The following is a 17,847-nucleotide window of genomic DNA, read 5'->3' as shown; positions in this document are numbered from 1 at the left end:
CGGGCAAGAGCTGGGGAGGCCGCGGCGCTGCGGAGGGAGGGCCGGGCGCCCGGGGCCGGTGAGCGGGCGAGCGCCTCCCGAGGGCCTGGCTGCGGCGGGGGTCCGAGGACGCAGGGGCCGCCGGGGAGGGCGGCTGGGGTGCGGGGCCACCTGGCTGGGGGTGTCACCTGGCACCTGGGGTCCCCGGCCGCGTGAGGACCCAACGCCCAGCCCGGGGTGTCCCCGCCTCCGGGACGTTCGGCCACCGAGCGGGCGGGAGGCGAACCAGGGAGGGTCTCCCGGGGAGGGTCCCCCGGACACGGCTCCCAGCGCTGCCATCGGACCCGGGAAGTGTAGCCGCCCAGGCGAGGCCCGTGCCGACAGCGGGGGCGCCACTCCTCGGGGAGGGTTGGGGGGTCATCTGCCGAGGCCCCCGGCCCCGGGGAGCCCGCGCCCCCTTCCGGGCCCTCCGAGCGGCGCCTGGGGAAGGGTCTCCGGAGCTCCCGGAGAAACGCGCAACGGCGCCCACTCGGGAGTCCCGTCGCAGGGGCGGGGCCGGGCCGGGGGACCGCAGTCCTCCCGGCGGCGACGCCGTGAACGCCGAGCTCGCGCCCCTCAGCCCGGCCCCGCCCCGTCCCCCGCGCACGCGGCTCCTTTAAGAACTTGCTGCGCCCGCCCGCCTCCTTTTTCTCGCGCGTTGCCCTCCCTGGCCGCCCCGCCCCTGCCGGGAGCGCGCCTGCGTCACCGCGCAGACCTCGGCCCTGACCCCACGTCCGCGCCTCGGGGGTCAGGGCGAGCCATTGCTTGCCGAGCTCGGGGGCGCGTGACAGGAGGCGGGTGGGGCCTCCTCCGGAAGGGGCGGGCTAACTTGAGAGCAGCCGCGTCGCGGTGGAGACGCTATCTTGGCCTGGCCGACCTTCGCCCCCGCGCCGCCCGGGCCAGGGCGAGCCAATGACTGTCGCGATCTGGTTGCATGTGACAGGGGGCGGGCCCTTCGCCGGAAGGGTGAGGTGAGGCGAGCGGCCGGTCGCGCGGTAGGTACCGTGGTCCTGCGCCGCCGGGTAGGGGCGACGGGGCGGGGGCGGGGGGCCGGAGGGCGAGCCCTCTCTCAGGGACGCCCCCTGCATTCCCCCCGTGATGCCCCTACCGCACCCCTCACCGGACGCCCCTCCTCAGTCCGGCCGCTCCCCGGACTTCAGGACGGGGGCGGAGTCGGCCCTGACAGGGCTGTGGGCAGCCGGGTGCTGGCGTGTGCTCGGGAGAGCGGCTGCCGCCCCGGCCGCCGAGGGTCGCCGACGATAAACGTTACTGTTGGCGGGCGCGCCGGGAGAGGCTGCGCCCGCCTTCCCGGCCTTTCGTTCCACTGGTGAAGCCGAGCCCTGCAGCCAGCCAGGCGTCCTCGGCGCCCCAGGCTCAGGGCGACCCCGGCCCCTTCCTTCCTGCGCAAGTGCTGCGCGGGCGCCCCGGCCTCCGGGCGGCTCCCCGCGCGCAGATCGAGTCGCAGCAGTTCGCTCCGGGTGTAGAGGCCGCCTTGTGGCCTTTGGATGGATAGTCGTGTTGGCGAGGGAAGAGGGGCGGCGGCGGTCCTGTGGGAAAGCTAATTTAACTAAGTGCAACTTAGACCGTTCGGATCCTTGCCTTAGCGCAGTGCGTGGCCAGAGGCGGAGAGCAGCCGGGGCTGCAGCCTCTGCCGCGCTGGTGGGGTCGGACCGTAGAGCTCCAGAGCTCACGTGCTGTAGTTGCTCCTTTCCTCGTTTCCACCAAAAAGGTCTTGTTGGGCTGACTCGGAACGTCACCTTGAATTGTATTTTGGCATTGGGGGTCACCTCCCAGAGGCCAGGGAGCGAGGACCCAGCCTTGCGCCCACACCCCGATGCCCAGCACACAGTGGAGCCCAGCAAACATTTGCTAATGAAACCCAGAGCCCTGAAGTACTGGGTGGTCATTTAGCGTGTCTGCGTTCCAGGTTTGTACATATGGACCAGAAACTTTCAGAGTTGGTGGAAGAGCTCACGACTTCAGGAGAGCCCCAAGTGAACCCCAAGAAAATGAAGGAGCTGAAGAAAATTTGCAAGTACGTCGTAAGCGTTCACGTTTTAGGTGATGGCTGCCTCAGCAAGCCCGTGACAGCCCTGGGAGATCGTGGGGCTCCCCCGGGGTCCGCCCTCCCCTGCCTGTCCCCACGATCGACCCTCTGCCAGGAAAGAACCAGCAAAGGGACACGCCCGGGACGTCTCCCCAGGGCCCTGCAGCGCCTGGTCGTGTTCTGGGTGGCGGTCCCAGGTGGGGGTGTGTGGCATGGGGAGAACCCAGCAGGGCTGTGGTTGGTGTCTGTTCACTCCCGTGTGTGTGTGTGTGTGTGTGTGTGCTTGAGCACACGTGTGTGACTTATGGATTAGTTACTGTTGGAACGTTCGACGGGTGGGAGGTTAGAGATCATAGCAGCTGGGCTCTGCAGGACCTGTTTTTCAACACCACCCCTTCTTTTCTCCCACTGCCGAGGGCCTCTCAGATGCTGGAAACATAAGCCAAGTAGATTTACTGATCATTCTCATTCTGTGTTTGCAAAACAGGAGAACCTAAGTGATTGTGTTAGTGATTTACGTTTTGATAAAAAGTAGTGGCTTAGATCAGGTTTCGCTGCACACCCCAGAATCCCCCCAAACAGCAGGGTGTGTTCAGGGGCAGGGATAGCCGGGAAGAGGAGCAACGAGGGGTCGGGGTGTGTGCCAGCCCTGCCAGGGTGGCTCCCAGAGGCCCACAGAGCTTTCTGGGGGTGCTGGGACGTGTGGTCTCCCCTTGGGGTGGGGTCTCTGCTACGCGAGTGCAGGGCCGGCAGACCTCTACCCGTGGGCCGGCCGGGCGGGGAGTCCTTCCGGCTCCGCAGGCGGTCAGGTCTGCTGTGGGCACTGGGCTGTGGATGGGCGGTCAGCCGCTGAATGAATGAATGGGCCTGGCTGGGTCCCAGTAAAACTGGGCACCCACGCTGAATCTCACACGTCAGGAGGGGTTACTCTTTTGACTTGTCTTAACCAAAAAAAGGAAAAACTGTTCTTGATTTGTGGGCTATGCAGAAATAGGCAGGGGCTGGGTTTGGCCCGCGGGCAGTAGTTTGTCCACTTTGCTCTGGAGGAAGGGCAGAGGGCTGTGGGAGGGCCCGCGTCCCTGCCACCTGTGGGTGCGTCAGGCGCCTGATGAGGATGGCTGTGTCCCCAGGTCTTCAGAGGAGCAGCTTGGTCACACCTACCACCTGCTGATGGCCCAGCTGAGCCAGGAGCACGCCGAGGTCCGCCTCTCCGCTTTCCAGGTCCTGGATCAGCTCTTCGCCAGGTCTCACCACTTCAGGATGCTAGTCGTTTCCAACTTCCAGGAGTTCCTGGAGCTCACACTGGGCACCGACCACGAGCGGCCCCTGCCGCCCCCCAGGGAGGTGGCACAGAAGCTGAGGCGGGCCGCCACCCGGGCCGTCCGCGGCTGGAACGAGAAGTATGGTACAGCCTATAAGAAGCTGGCCCTGGGCTTCCACTTCTTAACGCACAACAAACAGGTGGGCAGGCCCCAAGCTGCACTGCCCCTCCCCGCGGGGAGACCTGCCTGGCCGCCGGGGGTACTGAAGGGGGCGGGCCTCAGGAGCTCCCAAGACAGGAGGAGCAGCTTTGGGGGAAGAGCCTCAGCTCATCCCCGCGTGTAGGTGGTGCTGAGCCTTTGGACTTGGTTTCTAGGAAAGATGAAAAAGAAGGAGGAGGGAAGATTCAGCTGCGCAGACGCAGCCCTTTTCTGTGCTGGCCTCTGCGCTCGGGCTGTCCCCCGCTTTCACTGTGAGTTGCTGCCTGGGCTGCCACAGGCTCTGGCCGGCCCGGGTGGATGGTACCTACCAGTAGCGGTAGTGCCAGCCTCCCCCACGTGCCCGTGCTCCCGGCCTGTGGCTGTCGCCTTTCCTGCCGCTCCCTAGGGGTCCACTCGAGCATTGTTCTCAAGCCCCTCGGTCCAGCTAGCAGCCTTCTTTCCCACTAATTGGAGCGAGCTTGTTGCCTGCCTGTCTGCAGCACGTGTGGGGCTGGAAGTCTTTTATGTCTTATTTTACTAGGAGACGCCGTTGGCTGTGTTCTTTCCGGGGGTTAAACATCGCAGCTGAGCGTGTCGCTGTGTGTGTTAAAGCAGTGCGTGTGAACTTGAGACCCATAGAGATCATGGCTGTAGCTGGCACGGCTGTGTCTTCCCTTACGCTAGTTTTTGTTGTTTTTTTTTTTTTAATTCAGTTATTTTATTTATTTATTTTTGGCTGCGTTGGGTCTTGGTTGCTGCGTGCGGGCTTTCTCTAGTTGCGGCGAGCGGGGGCTACTCTTGGTTGCGGTGCGCGGGTTTCTCATCGCGGTGGCTTCTCTTGCTGTGGAGCACGGGCTGTAGGCTTGCAGGTTTCAGTAGTTGTAGCACGTGGGCTCAGCAGTTGTGGCCTCACGAGCTCTAGAGCACAGGCTCAGTAGTTGTGGTGCACGGGCTTAGTTACTCTGCGGCATGTGGGATCCTCCCAGACCAGGGCTCGAACCCGTGTGCCTTGTATTGGCAGGTGGATTCTTAACCACTGCACCACCAGGGAAGCTCCCTTAGACCCATTTTTTTTTTTTTTAATTTTTTTAATTAATTAATTTATTCATTTTGGCTGTGCTGGGTCTTCGTTTCTGTGCGAGGGCTCTCTCCAGTTGCGGCGAGCGGGGGCCACTCCTCATCGCGGTGCGCGGGCCTCTCACCATCGCGGCCTCTCTTGTTGCGGAGGACAGGCTCCAGACGCGCAGGCTCAGTAATTGTGGCGCACGGGCCTAGCCGCTCCGTGGCACGTGGGATCTTCCCAGACCAGGGCTCGAACCTGTGGCCCCTGCACTGGCAGGCAGATTCCCAACCACTGCACCACCAGGGAAGCCCCCCTTAGACCCATTTTTGATTCTTGTTTTACTTGGGTTCATGATGGTCAGATCTGATCTTTACCTCAATTTCTCAGGTAGATTTCCAAGATGTGGACGCTAGGACTCTGGCGGAGAGAAAGCGAGCAGAGGAGAAACAGAAGCGCTTGGACAGAATCTACAAGGAGAGGTCTGAGCAGGCCGTGCGGGAGATGGAAGGTGAGCTGTGGGGACCGGGGGTGCCCCCGCGCCCACCTGCTGCGCCTTCCCAGGCAGAGCTCGGGTCTCCGCCCAGCTCTCCGTTCTCCCGTCCCGGGGTCTGGTCCCTGATGGGGGGCGGGGGGGTGGGGGAGGCAAGTGGGCAGGCTGGCTGGGTGGGGCTGGTTCAGGTTGAGGGCTGGAGGAGGCACTTAGCCACAGACCCCAGCCCTCCCCTCTGGAGGCCGGGCAGCAGGAGGCACCCTGCAGGCCATCCACGCCTCCCCCTTGGCTCCGGCAGCTGTGCTGGAGACGTGCACCCCGCAGTGGTCTGCGCACCCCTTCCGTCTGGTGCTCCTCCACCCCCCAGCTGTGGTCTTGCCGGCCTCCTCCCCAGATCCCCACCATTGGCCAGCCCTTCCCATGAAGGGCAGCCAGGGTAGGAGCACCTGGGGAAGATGCCTGGCCTCAGGACAGCCGCAGAGCAGGGAGAGGTGGTCGGCCCGGGAGAGATGCCGGGAGGGTGGGGGGCGGCCAGAGCGGGACGGTGGCGGTGTGCCCCCTCAGCTGGCTGCTGTCTTCCAGAAGTACTGCCAACGGAGGCTCTTGCTGGGTGTCCGTAGACGCTGCCGGGCGCTGTCGCAGCATGAGTCAGGACTGAGGGTGGTACCCAGGACGTCCTGAAGGATGGCCTTGCCACCGGCCGGGTGGTCTCTGGAGCAGGGCGCCTGCCTGCCCCTGTGGAGGAAGTGGGGGGCGGGGCTGGCAGCTGGTTGCATCCCCACCCTCGACGGCCAAGTCCTGATGGGACTCAGTGAGCCCCGTCTCGTCCTCCCAGAAATGTCCAGGGAGATCCGGAGCTGCCTCATGGAGCTGGAGAGCTGCTTCCGACTGCTGGTGCCCTTTGACCTTGACCCGACCCCGGGGGCTGCCTTGCCCGCCATGGCCGAGGAGGGTGGCAGGGACGAGGAGCAGCCCTGCTGCAGCAAGACCCTGGCCATCTGCGCCCGCCGCCCGGGAGCCGCGGGTGCGGAGGGGCCGCCCTCGGAGGACAAGGACGAGGACAGCGACCCGGAAGGGTTTGTGCGGCACCACGGGCTGGGCTCCCGCGAGTACACGCTCGAGGTGGAGCTCTCCTCAGGTACGCGCTGCGCCCACGCCCGGCCGCCTTGGCCACGGCCCCGGGCGCTTCCCAGAGCTTGGGCTTCTCGAGCTGTGGGGTCAGGGGTGACTCAGGCTCGTGGGTCCTGTGGCCCCCGCCCCGCGGCCCTCATTGCGACACACAGGCCCGGCAGCGAGGGTGGGCCTGACGTGCCAGTGATGGGGCGCCCCTGGGGAGGGGTCAGACGGTGGCTGGGAGAAAGAAGTCATTGAGAAACAGCTTGTCACCACGTTTGTGACGACACAGGTGGTGACAGGCGGGCCCCACGTGGCTCCTGCTTTCCAGCCACTGGTGGGGCAGGGGCACTGACCCCCCCGTCCGACCCCATGTGGCCCGGGCCCCTCGGGTGGGGCTGGAGGACAGCCGGGCTGCAGGAAGAGCCCTGCAAGGCCCAAGGAACCGACGTCCTCTGGCCGGGGCCATGGAGGCAGGGCGTGCTGGAGGTTGGGGTGCCCGGCCGAGGCTTGCGGGCGTGGCAGAGCTCAGAGGGAGGACCCTGGGCCCCAGGGGTGGGTGCGGCCTCCACCCCGAGAGTAGTGCGGGGAGGGGTCTCCCGACTGCCTGGCGTGGAGGGAGGCCTTGGAGTCAGGCTAAATCCATCGTGGTCGAGATCACAAGGCAGTGAGTCTCCTTAGGGAGTCAGGTTTGGAGTCCCGGGTGATGCGTGGCTGGAGCAGGGTGGGTGGCAGTGCGGGTGGCCCGTCAGGGGTGCCCGGTGACCTGCCCGGACGGTGGTCCCTCTGATGACCCGTGTGCTTGCTGCAGACAGCCTGAAGGTGCACGAGGATGAGGACAACCTGGTCGTCATCCACGTGGCCCAGGACACGCTCAGGCTCATCCAGAACAGGTTCCTGCCAGCCGTGTGCTCCTGGGTCCAGGTGGGCCAGGCGTGTGGGCAGAGGGTGCCAGGGCGACCCCGGGGGAGGGAGGGAGGGTGCCCGGCCTGCTGAGTGATTCCCCGTCCTCGCAGCTGTTCACCCGCGCAGGGACACATGGCGGGCACTTGGAGCGTGCCATCGACCTGAAGGCCGAGCTGGAAGCTGCCCTGAGGCGATCTCGGGAGCTGGATGTCATGCCCGAGGAGGGCTGCAGGAGAGAGGTGAGTGCTGCCGGCCTGTCTGCCCGTGAGGACAGCCAGGGGACCTTCCTCTGATTGCAGCTTGGCCTCCTAAGCAAGCAGGCATCCCTGGGGCCCCAGCGTTGTTCCTCCTCTTCCTCCCTGGGAACCGACTTCCCCGAGTGGGAGCCCTGGACTGAGCACCAGAGGCCACAGCCAGGCCCCCACCACACGTGGAGGGACTGGGACCGGGTCTTGGCAGAAGGGCGAGGGAGGTGGGCTGGGCGGCGGGCGGAAGGCTCTAGTTGGGGAGAGGGCTCCCAGGGCCCAGGCAAGGACGTGCGGGAGGCGGCCTCGCTGAGCTAGGCTGCCGCCTGGCCCGAGCACCTAGTAGGCCCCTTCCCGTGAACTCGGTAGCAACTTCCAGCCTCAGGCGTTTCTCCTGTCTGTGCGCTGGGGCCGAGGGTGGCTGCAGGACACGGAAAACCAGGATGTTTCTTACACGCAGAGCAGTGTCTCAGCCTAGGGCGGCCAAGTGGGGTGGACGTGGGGACTGGTGCCCGGTTTTGGGAGGGTGCTCAAGGCCCGCCATCTGCTGGGCATACGGCGCCGCCTCCCAGGTGCCACATCGTTCGGGAGCGGGGAGCTGATCTTTGATGGCTGTGTCTGCAGCAAGGCTTGTGGGGCGGGGGCAGGCGTGTGGCCCTGGTCCAGGGGCCCTGGGGACTGGGCAGGGGTAAAGCCACCTGCTCCCGGATGCCAGGCCCCCGTGCGGTGACCCCAAGCCTCAGAGGTGGTGGCGTCCAGGCCCCCTCCCGTGGGCTTGCACCAGGAGCTGGACCTTCTTGCCTGAAAGGGACCGAGAGAGCTGGGTCCTCCGAGGGTGTCCCAGGGGACCGTGGGAGGGTGGGGAGCCGCTACAGCTGGAGGGTGTGTGTGGGGGGAGGTGACAGCCACAGCTGGACGTTGTCAGCGATCAGAGCCGAGAAGCCTCTGGTTGGAATCAACGAGAAAACAGGCAGCAGAGTGCACTGTGCCCTAGGGACACCCAGAGCCCAAACCCCACAGGGTTGAGCTGTGGCACCTGAAGGGGGAGGAGGGCGGGGGCAGGGGCAGGTCCCTCCCCCGGCTCCCTCTCCCGTTTCCTGAGGAAGCCCTGGGGTTGGGAGAGCGCTGTTCTTTGCTGAGGAGAAGGTCAAGTTTGAAGCTCCTCAGACTTAGAGGGGAGAGTGGCCAGCACCCTGGGCCTTGGTGCCTCGTCCTTGCCCCCAGGGGCCCGCGGGGATGGGCCCTGCGAGAGTTTCTGAGGGTTTCCGAGCCAAGGGCCGTTCTCTGCCCTCCTCTTTGCGGGTGTGCAGCCCCCGGGGACCGGCAGAGGGCGATCTTGACCTTCTCCCGAGACACGCGGGCACGAGGCCTGGTCGTCAGCTGGGGGCCTGGCCCTGCTTCCGTGGCCGGTAGGGCTTTGCTCGGTGCATAACTGAACAGGAAATAAGTTCTGTGAATTTTGATCGAGATACTTGTTTCACAGTGAGAAAGGGTGCTTTCTGGGCCCGGGGGAGGAATTGGTCTGGTCCATGCATCCTCTCAGGTGGGGGGCGGGGGGGGGGCGTGTTTCTGAGCCTCAGCGGACTCGCGGCGTGGTGTCAGGGTGGAAGGCCGGGCCGAGAGCAGTGAGGGGTGTGGGGATCAGGGGTTGGCACCGTGTGCCCCCTTCACGGGCACCTGAGACCGGCCTGTCTTGCTCGTAGGCCGCCTTTCCCTCGCTGTGTCTGGCGGGGCTGGGGCAGCTCCCCCCTTTTCCGAGCAGCAGGCGTCCTGGAGCAGCCCGGGCTTTGGGGGAGAGCCTCAAGGAGAGAGCGGGCAGCACAGTCTGGTCCCTATGGGTCTGGGGCCAGCCTGCACTGCCCAGGCCGGCAAGACTCGGAGCCCAGAACTGGTAGCAGAACCTTCCGGATGTCTTTTTTTTTTTTTTTAATTTAATTTAATTTTATTTTTTTAAAATTAATTAATTAATTTATTTTTGGCTGTGTTGGGTCTTCGTTTCTGTGCGAGGGCTTTCTCTAGTTGTGGCAAGTGGGGGCCACTCTTCATCGCGGTGCGCGGGCCTCTCACTATCACGGCCTCTCTTGTTGCGGAGCACAGGCTCCAGACGCGCAGGCTCAGCAGTTGTGGCTCACGGACCCAGCTGCTCCGTGGCATGTGGGATCTTCCCAGACCAGGGCTCGAACCCGTGTCCCCTGCATTAGCAGGCAGATTCTCAACCACTGCGCCACCAGGGAAGCCCCCTTCCGGATGTCTTGACACGGCTCCCTTGAGGGCCACTAGGGGAGGCCAGCTGCTGGGAGCGAGCCCTGAGCGGCCCACTGGGTCTGGTTCCAGCTTGAGCATCAACGCATCCTTGATTGTGGCCGGGCAGCCCCAAAGCCCGGGAGGCACGTGACGACACGGTCAGGTCAGAGTGCACTCCGTGCAGGGCGGCGGCTGAGGGCACGAGCTGGGGTGGCCGGGGTCTGTCGGGGTGGGCGCGTGGTCGGGTGTGGGAGTGGCGCTGCCCGGTCAGGCTCCTCCAGGAGTTGATTCCAAAGGCCCTGAGTCCTTGGAGAGTGTGCTCGCTGGTTCACTAGCAGCGGCGGCGGGCCTGTTGATGGAGTGATTGGGGCTTGGCCGCTGAGTGGCAGCGCCCCGCTCGCTCGGGCAGCCTGCTTCCCAGAATAGACGCGGCTGCGGTCTCTGCACATCTGCGCCCGCTCCAGGCGGCCCAGTGGTGGTTAGGGTTACGGACCGGTGTTTCTTGCTCGCTCGTTTTCACGTAAAATGTCCGGGGCTTAAATCCTTTGCCTGGTGTTTCCCCACTTAGCGTGAGCCGAGCTGGGAGCGTGTGGTTAAATATTTGAAAATTTTAACAAACGTGGAAGAGACCGAAGCTGATGTGAAGGTCGTGCTGAAGCTTTAGACGATGGCTCCGACCGTGGCAAGTGTGGGTCGTGCAGGGGCTTCTCCTGGGCAGCCTGACTGCAGCCAGGCCAAGGGCCTTTTTTTCAGATTTCCTGTTTCAGTCTGTGTGTTGCCGTATTGTTTTCCTTTTGATGTAGACGTTCTGTCTTTAAAGAATACTTAAGCCAGCTTAAATACGTTTAACCGTTTGTTTTATAGAGCGTCTGTCCCGGTTCCTTGTGGAAGCGGGCCGGGGATAAATCTCAAGTAGATCGATAAGGAGCGTCGTTTGGTAGATTTAGTTTCCAGTCCTGCTGCTAGAGGAGAGGTCTCATAGTCCATGGCTGCTACATCCGTTAAACTGATAAAAATCCTTTGAAAACTCTTAAATTGCCTGCTGTTTAACTATGTAGCTACGATCGCCACTTAACTTTGTATTGTGTAATTAACAAAATATTAATCTTCCTCCAACCAGTAAGTCAGAAAAAAATAATTCCAGGCATCAGTCTGTTTAAGCTGTGGACTGTGGGTGCCTTCTCAGTTGTCGGGTTCCTCGCTTCCACGGCTGGAATGCCCGCGCGGATGCTGTCGTTCTCACCTGTTGGTGGTCTGAGGTGGCAGCCATAGGGTTTTAACTCAGAAACACCCCGTCTCATCGCAGAAGTGGAGATCGCTCTCTTAACTCTGGGTGAGGTTTTCTTCCCGTTGTTCGCCCAGGCGGGTGTGCGGGCCAAGGCCAGGCTGCTGTCACGGCTGTGCTGTGCGCTGGAGGCGTTTCTCTGCTGCCGGAGCTGTGTGCTGGCTTCCTGTAGGTGAAAAGGAAGGAGCAGGGAACAAGGGGAGTGAAATGTTGACCGCGTCGGCGCCCCAGGGAAACAGGGGAACTAAATCAGCCGGCAGTCAGGGCGGTCAGGACCTTGTGTTCGGCAGGGCCAGTAAACAACCTTCCTGGTGACTCGCTCTCTCCATCACCACTGCGCTGAAGGCTGCTGCGTGAGGGCTGGAGCCGGGGGAGGGGGCTGCACACGTTCTCGCGAGGACCGGGAGCGTGTTAGCTGCTGGGGGGGCGGGGGTCAGCCGTCTCCCCCCACAGCCCTTGGGCCCTCCCTGCCCTGCAGCCCATCCTCCCCAGCGCCCTCCAGGGTGGCCGCTCTCTTCCAAACACTTTTCACGGGTGGTCCCGTTAATTCCAAAATCAGCCCTATGAGGTCGATTCCATTTTCACCGTCCTCTGACAGATGGGAAGACTGAGTCTAGGGGGAGCCGCATGGGTCTTCTCGCCAAGGCCGAGGCGGCGTAGCCAGCGCCTCGCTCCTGCTAGGAGGTCGCACTGAGGGAGGAGAGTGAGCGTCAGGGCTGCGTCGGGGCTCCCGGGAGGAGGGCGCTGCCCATCTGCACGCGGAACAGGCTCAGGCCACCTGGCCTCGGCTTGGAGGTGGATGTCCAGGCGTTTGGTGGCCTCCTTGCGCACCCCCGGCAGGCTGGCCGAGGTGCCAGAGCAGCTCCCAGGGCTCGGCCGCGTGGGAGGGGGTGAGGAGGGGACAGTCGGTCTGACTGGTGGCCCTCAGGCCCCCGTGCAGGAGGTGAGCACACGCTCCACGCCCCGTCCGCCTCCTGTTCGCGGGCCCGTGGTGGTCACCACGTGTCCTCTGCCCTCTGAGCTGCGTCCCGGCAGTGGAGATGCGCGTAAGATATTGGCCTGGCTGGGCAATTTGCACCGCGTCCAGGGAGGGCATTAGCATATAAATAGCAGATGTGATGACGACCATCACAGCTGAGCACGTTTAATTTTTAGTTTATAAGATAGAATGGGGTTTTAAATGCGTTGCCATCAAGCCGCAGAGACAAATGCAGCTTGGAGCTCACTTGTCTGACGAGGCCTTACATCATTTTTTTTTTTAAAAAAAGGGAAACACACACATATGAAACTGAACAAAAGTGATTTCTTGGGTGAAAAGTAATGGAGATGGTGCCCCGAGTTAATTAGATCGCACAAAATTTATTTAATGGTCCAGCTGTATCTCGGGCATGCCTTGGGCGGGCAGACCTGGGAGGTGGCTCTTCCCATCCTTCTCAAGTAATTAGCAACCCGCTGCCCTACTTCTGTAAACGGATTACGTTGTATATCTTAGCTGTTTTTATTGCTTGTTTAATTATGATCGCGGAGCCTCATTTTTCTAAATCCTTTTAACTGTGGGCGAGAATCAATTTGTGTGAAACCAGAGGAAAGCCCAGGGCATCCTCCACACCTCCCTGCGGCCTTGGGAGGGTTCAGTTTGGGGCCTAGCCCTCACCCAGACTGTTGACCGCAGGGCTCGGACCGCCTGCCCGGGCCTCCAAGGCCCTGGGACTTGACCTGTTAGGGAGGGTGGGCGCACCCCCGGGGGCGGCCTGGCATGGCCTCCTGGCCCCCAGACAAGGGCGGGCTGCTTTCTCAAGCATGTCTGGTGGTCTTTCTTCCTGATTGGGAAGCTCAGCTCCCAGAGAACGGCTCTTGAGAACCACTGGCGAGTCTGGCCCCGTTTTGAAGGCCACCCACCCTCAACCGATTCTTCCCTAGGGTGTGACCTCCTCCTAGGATCCTTGGGCCTCTCCTCACCCCTGCTCTGCCCGTAGTGCCTCTACCCGCACCCAGTGTGGCGTCTGACCTGATCTGTGACCTTTAACCTTGAGGGGAGGTTGCCACCGCGACTGCCTGGGACCCCTGGGCTGGCCCCTTGAGCACAGGTGGATGCTTTCTCTTGGGCCTCGGTGTCCCCAGCCATGTGCTTTTCGGAGGCCTGGAGAGGACTGTCCAGCCTGAGGGCAGGGGGTTTGCTTCCTCTGAACAGGCCCTTGGCCCCACGTGTTCCGTCCGCAGGGATTGTGCCTCGGGACATCTTCACTGCTGTTCTCCCGTGTGGGTAGTGTGCCCAGAGCTGGACGCAGAAGGTCCCGCTGTGTGCCCAGGACATCAGAGCCCAGCCCAGCCCGTGTGAACTAGAACTCGAGAATGGGTTCATTCAAGCTTGAGTTCAGTGTCAGCAGCGAAGCCCTTGCTTCCTTCTGCAGGGCTGTGGTTTGAGGGTCACCCCAGCTGCTGAGGGGTTTCGGACGCGAGCGTGGCAGCGATGGCCAAGGTAGCTCTCGTACGAGGGCCCCGGGGCCGCTCATGGCAAAGCTGTGCCCGAGGACCTGGCCGGGGGCCCTAAGGAGGCAGCTCTTGAGGGCCAGACGGTCTTCCTGGGTGCCATACGGCCTCCTGGCCTCATCAGTGAGAATTTAAGAACAGAGGGAGCCAGGGCTTCATGTTTAATCACGGGGATAAACAACTTTAGTTGGGGAGAAAGAAGGTATAATTCCTAATAGTTAGCTAAGCAGCTAAATATTTTTTAGGAAAGGAAAATTTAATAAAAGTCCCAGGTGAAATTCAAGGGTGTGGGCAATAAGCATAATATTTTTTGAAAATGAGCCCCATATTTAAAGTCTGGCACTATGTGTTATGCATTGTAGCACCCGGTCCACATCTACCTTTTAGAAAATTAAAACACATAAATTCTGTTTAGTGTTTGATATGCACTGCACTAGCCGGGACCGTGATGCCCTAAAACCTTGGGCTGCTTTCCACCTTTCATAAATTCCTGGGTAGGTTCTATACAAAAATAATTTTCAGGTCCGCAGCTCATTGTTATTCAAACGTGATTGATCGTCGTCATTTGCTCAGCTCCGGAGTTAAGTGCCCCTGTCATTTCCAAAGAGTATAATTGGGACGTTTCACAGGTCAGCGGCGGAGACAGGCTTCCCTTTTGATCAGTGTTAGACCGATAACAAAAATTACAGTTTCCAATGATTAATGTCTCCGTGCTTCCCAGACGCACGCTGCGGGTTGTGCCCAAGCTCAGTGCATTTGCATCTGATTAGGCCTCGCGGGCAGCTCCTCCGTGGATTCCGGGTCCGCAGGGCGTGGGGCGTCCCGGTCCTGGCAGTACCAAGGGCAGCTGCGCCCCGGCTGGCCTCCTGCCCTGGGGGTCGGCGGGCCGGGCCCTCCGTCCTTCTTCCGGCGTGCCTGTGTGCCCCTGAGGCGTTGCTGTCGAGATGGGCTCTGGAGGGGGGGGGGCAAGTCTGATGGATACAACCATTGGTTGCTATCACCCCGACAGCGGGCTGCCTCTCTGGATGTTTCCTTCGGGTGGGCCCGAGAGGCTGGAGGCAGGCAACGCCCCCGAGTGTTTCAGGATGGCGCTGGCAGCGGGGCTGGGCTTCTGGGCGCCTTCCTGCCGTGACCCTCTCAGGAAGGACAGGCCCCACGCCCTGTCCTGGAGTGCGGGGGGTCGTTGAGGATGGGTGAGGGAGAAGGGGAGCAGGAGGCTACTCTGGCCTCGGGGGGGCTGTGCCTCCGGGTCTGAGCAGCATGGGCTGCCGACACCTCATTCATGCTGCACGTGGCCCCAGCACATTGGCACGTGTGCGAGGCCGTCGGTCATCCTGCTTTTTGGAGGGCCCTCTGGTCCCCACGAGGTGAGCCCTCCGTGCTCAGGGTCCCTGCCGCTCCTACCCAGCTGGGCACTACCCAGGAGGGGGTGGGGGCAGAGGCGGAGGGGACGGATCTTGAACAGAACGCCCTGGGTGGTTCTTGGGTCCCTGGGCTTGAGGGGTGGGGGGGCTCCAGGCACAGCACAGTGACCCTGCCTCGCAGAGCAGCCGGGGAGGTTGGCCTTGTCCAGAGGAAGCTTCCTCTTCGGTGGTTTTTTAACAAGCCGTTTTGAGGGTAGAGTATTCCAGAAGTGCTGTGGTCACACCGGCACCACTGGATGCCCAGGTGGGGAGCCAGCCCGGGGCAGGACGAGGTGCTTTGGCCTGGCTGGAGCTGGATCAGGGCCGTCATCCAGGCCCTGCCTGTGTGGGTGAGACCTGCCACTCGTGGGGGCTCTGTGGGCCGAAGCAGTGCCCGTCCGTGCATCTCAGAGGGCCGGCCGGTGGAGGAGCGCGTGCGGCTTGTGTGGTTCAGGGACGGGAGCGGACCTCAAACACGGCCGTCACGGTCGACACTAAACCCCAACCTGGAGAACGTCCCCAGAAGCAGGACTGGGGTCGTCCGGGTCTCCTCCTGCGGTGTCCACTCACAGGTCTGGGGGTGTGTCCACAGGCGGCAGCCCCGGGGGCCAGGGACGAGGACGAGGACGACGAGGACTTTGTGGAGGTCCCGGAGAAGGAGGGCTATGAGGCCTGCATCTCTGAGCACCTGCAGCCTGAGTGTGGTGAGTGGCCGGGTTGGGGCCGGGCGGAGGTCCCGCGCAGGACGCTGCCCTTCGGGGCAGACCTCACGTCCGGCCTGGGGCCCGCCAAGCAGGGAGCTGGCCGTGGCAGGCACCCCGAGTCTGTGCCGCCTGGCCCTGAGGTTCACTGCGTCCCCGCCCGTCGACCCTGCGGAGCCGCTTTCATTGAAAACCATGTGATTCTCATTTCCTGATCGGGGCGCTCACTGGCCTGGGCCCCGCCCTGAGGCCCGCCCCGGGTTCCCGCTGTCCCCTTGGTGGGCAGGCCCTGCTGCCACTTCCTCTGGGTGCAGCCAGGCTGTCCACACACGGAGGCCCCCGGCCCAGCCCACAGGCCCACGCTGAGCCCCCGCCCTGCAGCTTCAGGCCCCACCACGGTGAGGGGCAGCCCTGCTTGGGGTCACAGAAGTCTCAGCCGTTGGGAGCGAGTCCAGGGTTGGAAGGGCACCCTCAGAGCAGAGAGCGCCTCCTGGGCTCAGGGGAGGGTGTTGGGGGCACGCGATGTGGTTCCCGCGGCGGTAGGGCCCTTTGGGCTGGGAGGGAGTTGGGGGGAGGCCACTGCCTCGGTGGGTGGGGGGCAACCACCCCACGTTCTCTGGGCTCCCCTGCTGCCCAGTCTCCGTTTCTCAGGGGAGTCACAGGTCAGGCGGTGTCCTCCTTCCCGCTGATGGAGTCGCAGCCTGACGTCTGGCCCAGGAGCGATGACACACCTTGAGAAGGCGTGCAACCCGTGACCTGTCTTTCCCGTGTAGCATTCTTTTCTTTTCCAAAAAATCTCCAAAAGCCTTGACTGCACAGGAGGCATCTCTTGTCCAGAGGAAGCTAATAAAACCAAGATCGCGTGTGGGTTTGTGGCGAAGTGGACAAGTTGATTTGAATCGGAGTGTGTGAGATGAGATGTGAATTTGTTAGTTTAGACGCTCAGGCAGTTGGAGTGTGAGGACATGACCCGTTAGGCGTGTCACACCAAGTTACCACACCAGCTTCACGGCCCTCCAGTGTTTGGGTCCTGCCGTCTGCGCCACGTGACCCGCCTCCTGCCCTCCCGGCCCCTGCCCCGCCCTCGGTCCCGGCTGCGCCCACCACGCCGTCCCAGCAGTGGGGCTCCTCTGACCACGGGGCCACTCCCCGTGCCCTCTGTTCTGCCTCGTCCTCCAGGTGCCTGGCCTGCCCCCCGCGAGGCCTCGTCCCACACCCGTGAGGCTGCTAGGGGTGCTGGAGGCCCTAGGGTGCCATGACTGCCCTCCCAGGTCTCCCCTGGCCGCCCCGCCTCGAGGGAGCTGCAGCCCCGCCGGGAGGCTCCCAGGTCGCCAGGCACCACTGTGGGTGACCACCTCCAGCTGTCGCCGACCCGCCGCTTGTCTTCCCAGCGGGGCCCCAGGTGTGACAGAGCGGAGCTGAGCCATCCCCTGGTTGTTCGTGGGCCGGGCAGCCTGGGAGCCCTCGCACGACAGGACCTGCTGCGCTCCGGGTCTGTCCTGCGGCAGTGGGGGGCTGGGTGCCGTCCCCCCGTTCCCTGGAGGGGTCTGGGGCCTGGTCTGGAGCGCAGAGCTCGGGGCCGCGGGGCCACTGCAGGAAGTGCTGGGCGCGCCAGTTCATAACTGTAGTTGATAGTCCGTCACTGGTTTTTCAATTAAACTCAGGCGACTCTGCAGTAGATTCGGTCTAAATCCACAGCTGAGGAGACGGGTGCCCGTTTTCTTTCTCATTTCTTTCTCTGAATTTTCACTGAGGGGCTTTTATCTTCCCGTTAATCCTACCATTTCTGTCAGGACGTAATCTCTTTCTCAAATTTACATTTTAATTACAAGGCCAGCTGAACTAGGTAAAATCAATAGTGTCAGGCTCGCAGCCGAACTCCACGCGGAGCCCCCGCCCCTCCATTTCCTGCCATCGATCCCGCCCGCCCCATCTGCTTTAGCGCTGCAGGCACGGAGGTGCCACTTGGTCAGTTTAAACCAGCCCAGGGGCTTTGGGCATTCTCATGACTCTTCCTCAGAGCCGCCGAGAGAGCAGATTTGCGCTGAGATCTGTGTTTGAGGCAGACGCCCCACGCGGGTGGGTGGGGCTGGCGGGGTTCGCCGTGACCTGCGACCTCTGGTCTCCCCAGACTCAGTGTTCTCCCCGAAAGTACAGCACCCGGGGCCGGGGGACACGTCTGCTTTTCGGACTTTTACCTTGCAAGTGTGTTAGGGAGATTGAATTTCTATAGCAGTGTGAGAACGGTAGTGTTTTTTTAGTGCTCTGAGTGTTTACCCTGCTTCAACGTGCTCACCCATCTTTTTAATGGTTTAAAACAACAAATCAATGAAAAATATATTTCAGTTTGTAACTCTTAGGAATTCTCGTATCGATCTTTGG

The 17,847-nt window shown here is 62.4% G+C and overlaps 1 protein-coding gene across 4 annotated transcripts in view; it reads left to right on the top strand.

The window, feature by feature from the left end:
* The window catches only part of UVSSA (UV stimulated scaffold protein A), a 29,511-nt gene continuing 11,664 nt past the window's right edge, over positions 1-17,847 (top strand). For 2 of the 4 annotated variants that reach the window (XM_068543601.1, XM_068543598.1), the window contains exons 1-8: positions 959-1,013; positions 1,946-2,053; positions 3,196-3,526; positions 4,976-5,096; positions 5,914-6,216; positions 7,003-7,115; positions 7,208-7,336; positions 15,357-15,468. In XM_068543601.1, coding sequence (XP_068399702.1) covers positions 1,956-2,053; positions 3,196-3,526; positions 4,976-5,096; positions 5,914-6,216; positions 7,003-7,115; positions 7,208-7,336; positions 15,357-15,468 — 1,207 coding nt within the window. In that variant the 5' untranslated portion in view covers positions 959-1,013; positions 1,946-1,955. The other 2 variants (XM_068543599.1, XM_068543600.1) reach the window with 2 other exon arrangements.

The sequence above is a fragment of the Eschrichtius robustus genome, chromosome 4, assembly GCF_028021215.1.
Source record: "Eschrichtius robustus isolate mEscRob2 chromosome 4, mEscRob2.pri, whole genome shotgun sequence".
Classification (NCBI taxonomy): domain Eukaryota; kingdom Metazoa; phylum Chordata; class Mammalia; order Artiodactyla; family Eschrichtiidae; genus Eschrichtius; species Eschrichtius robustus.
Note: the sequence above shows the minus strand (reverse complement) of the source record. Positions and strands in the feature narration are given on the sequence as shown.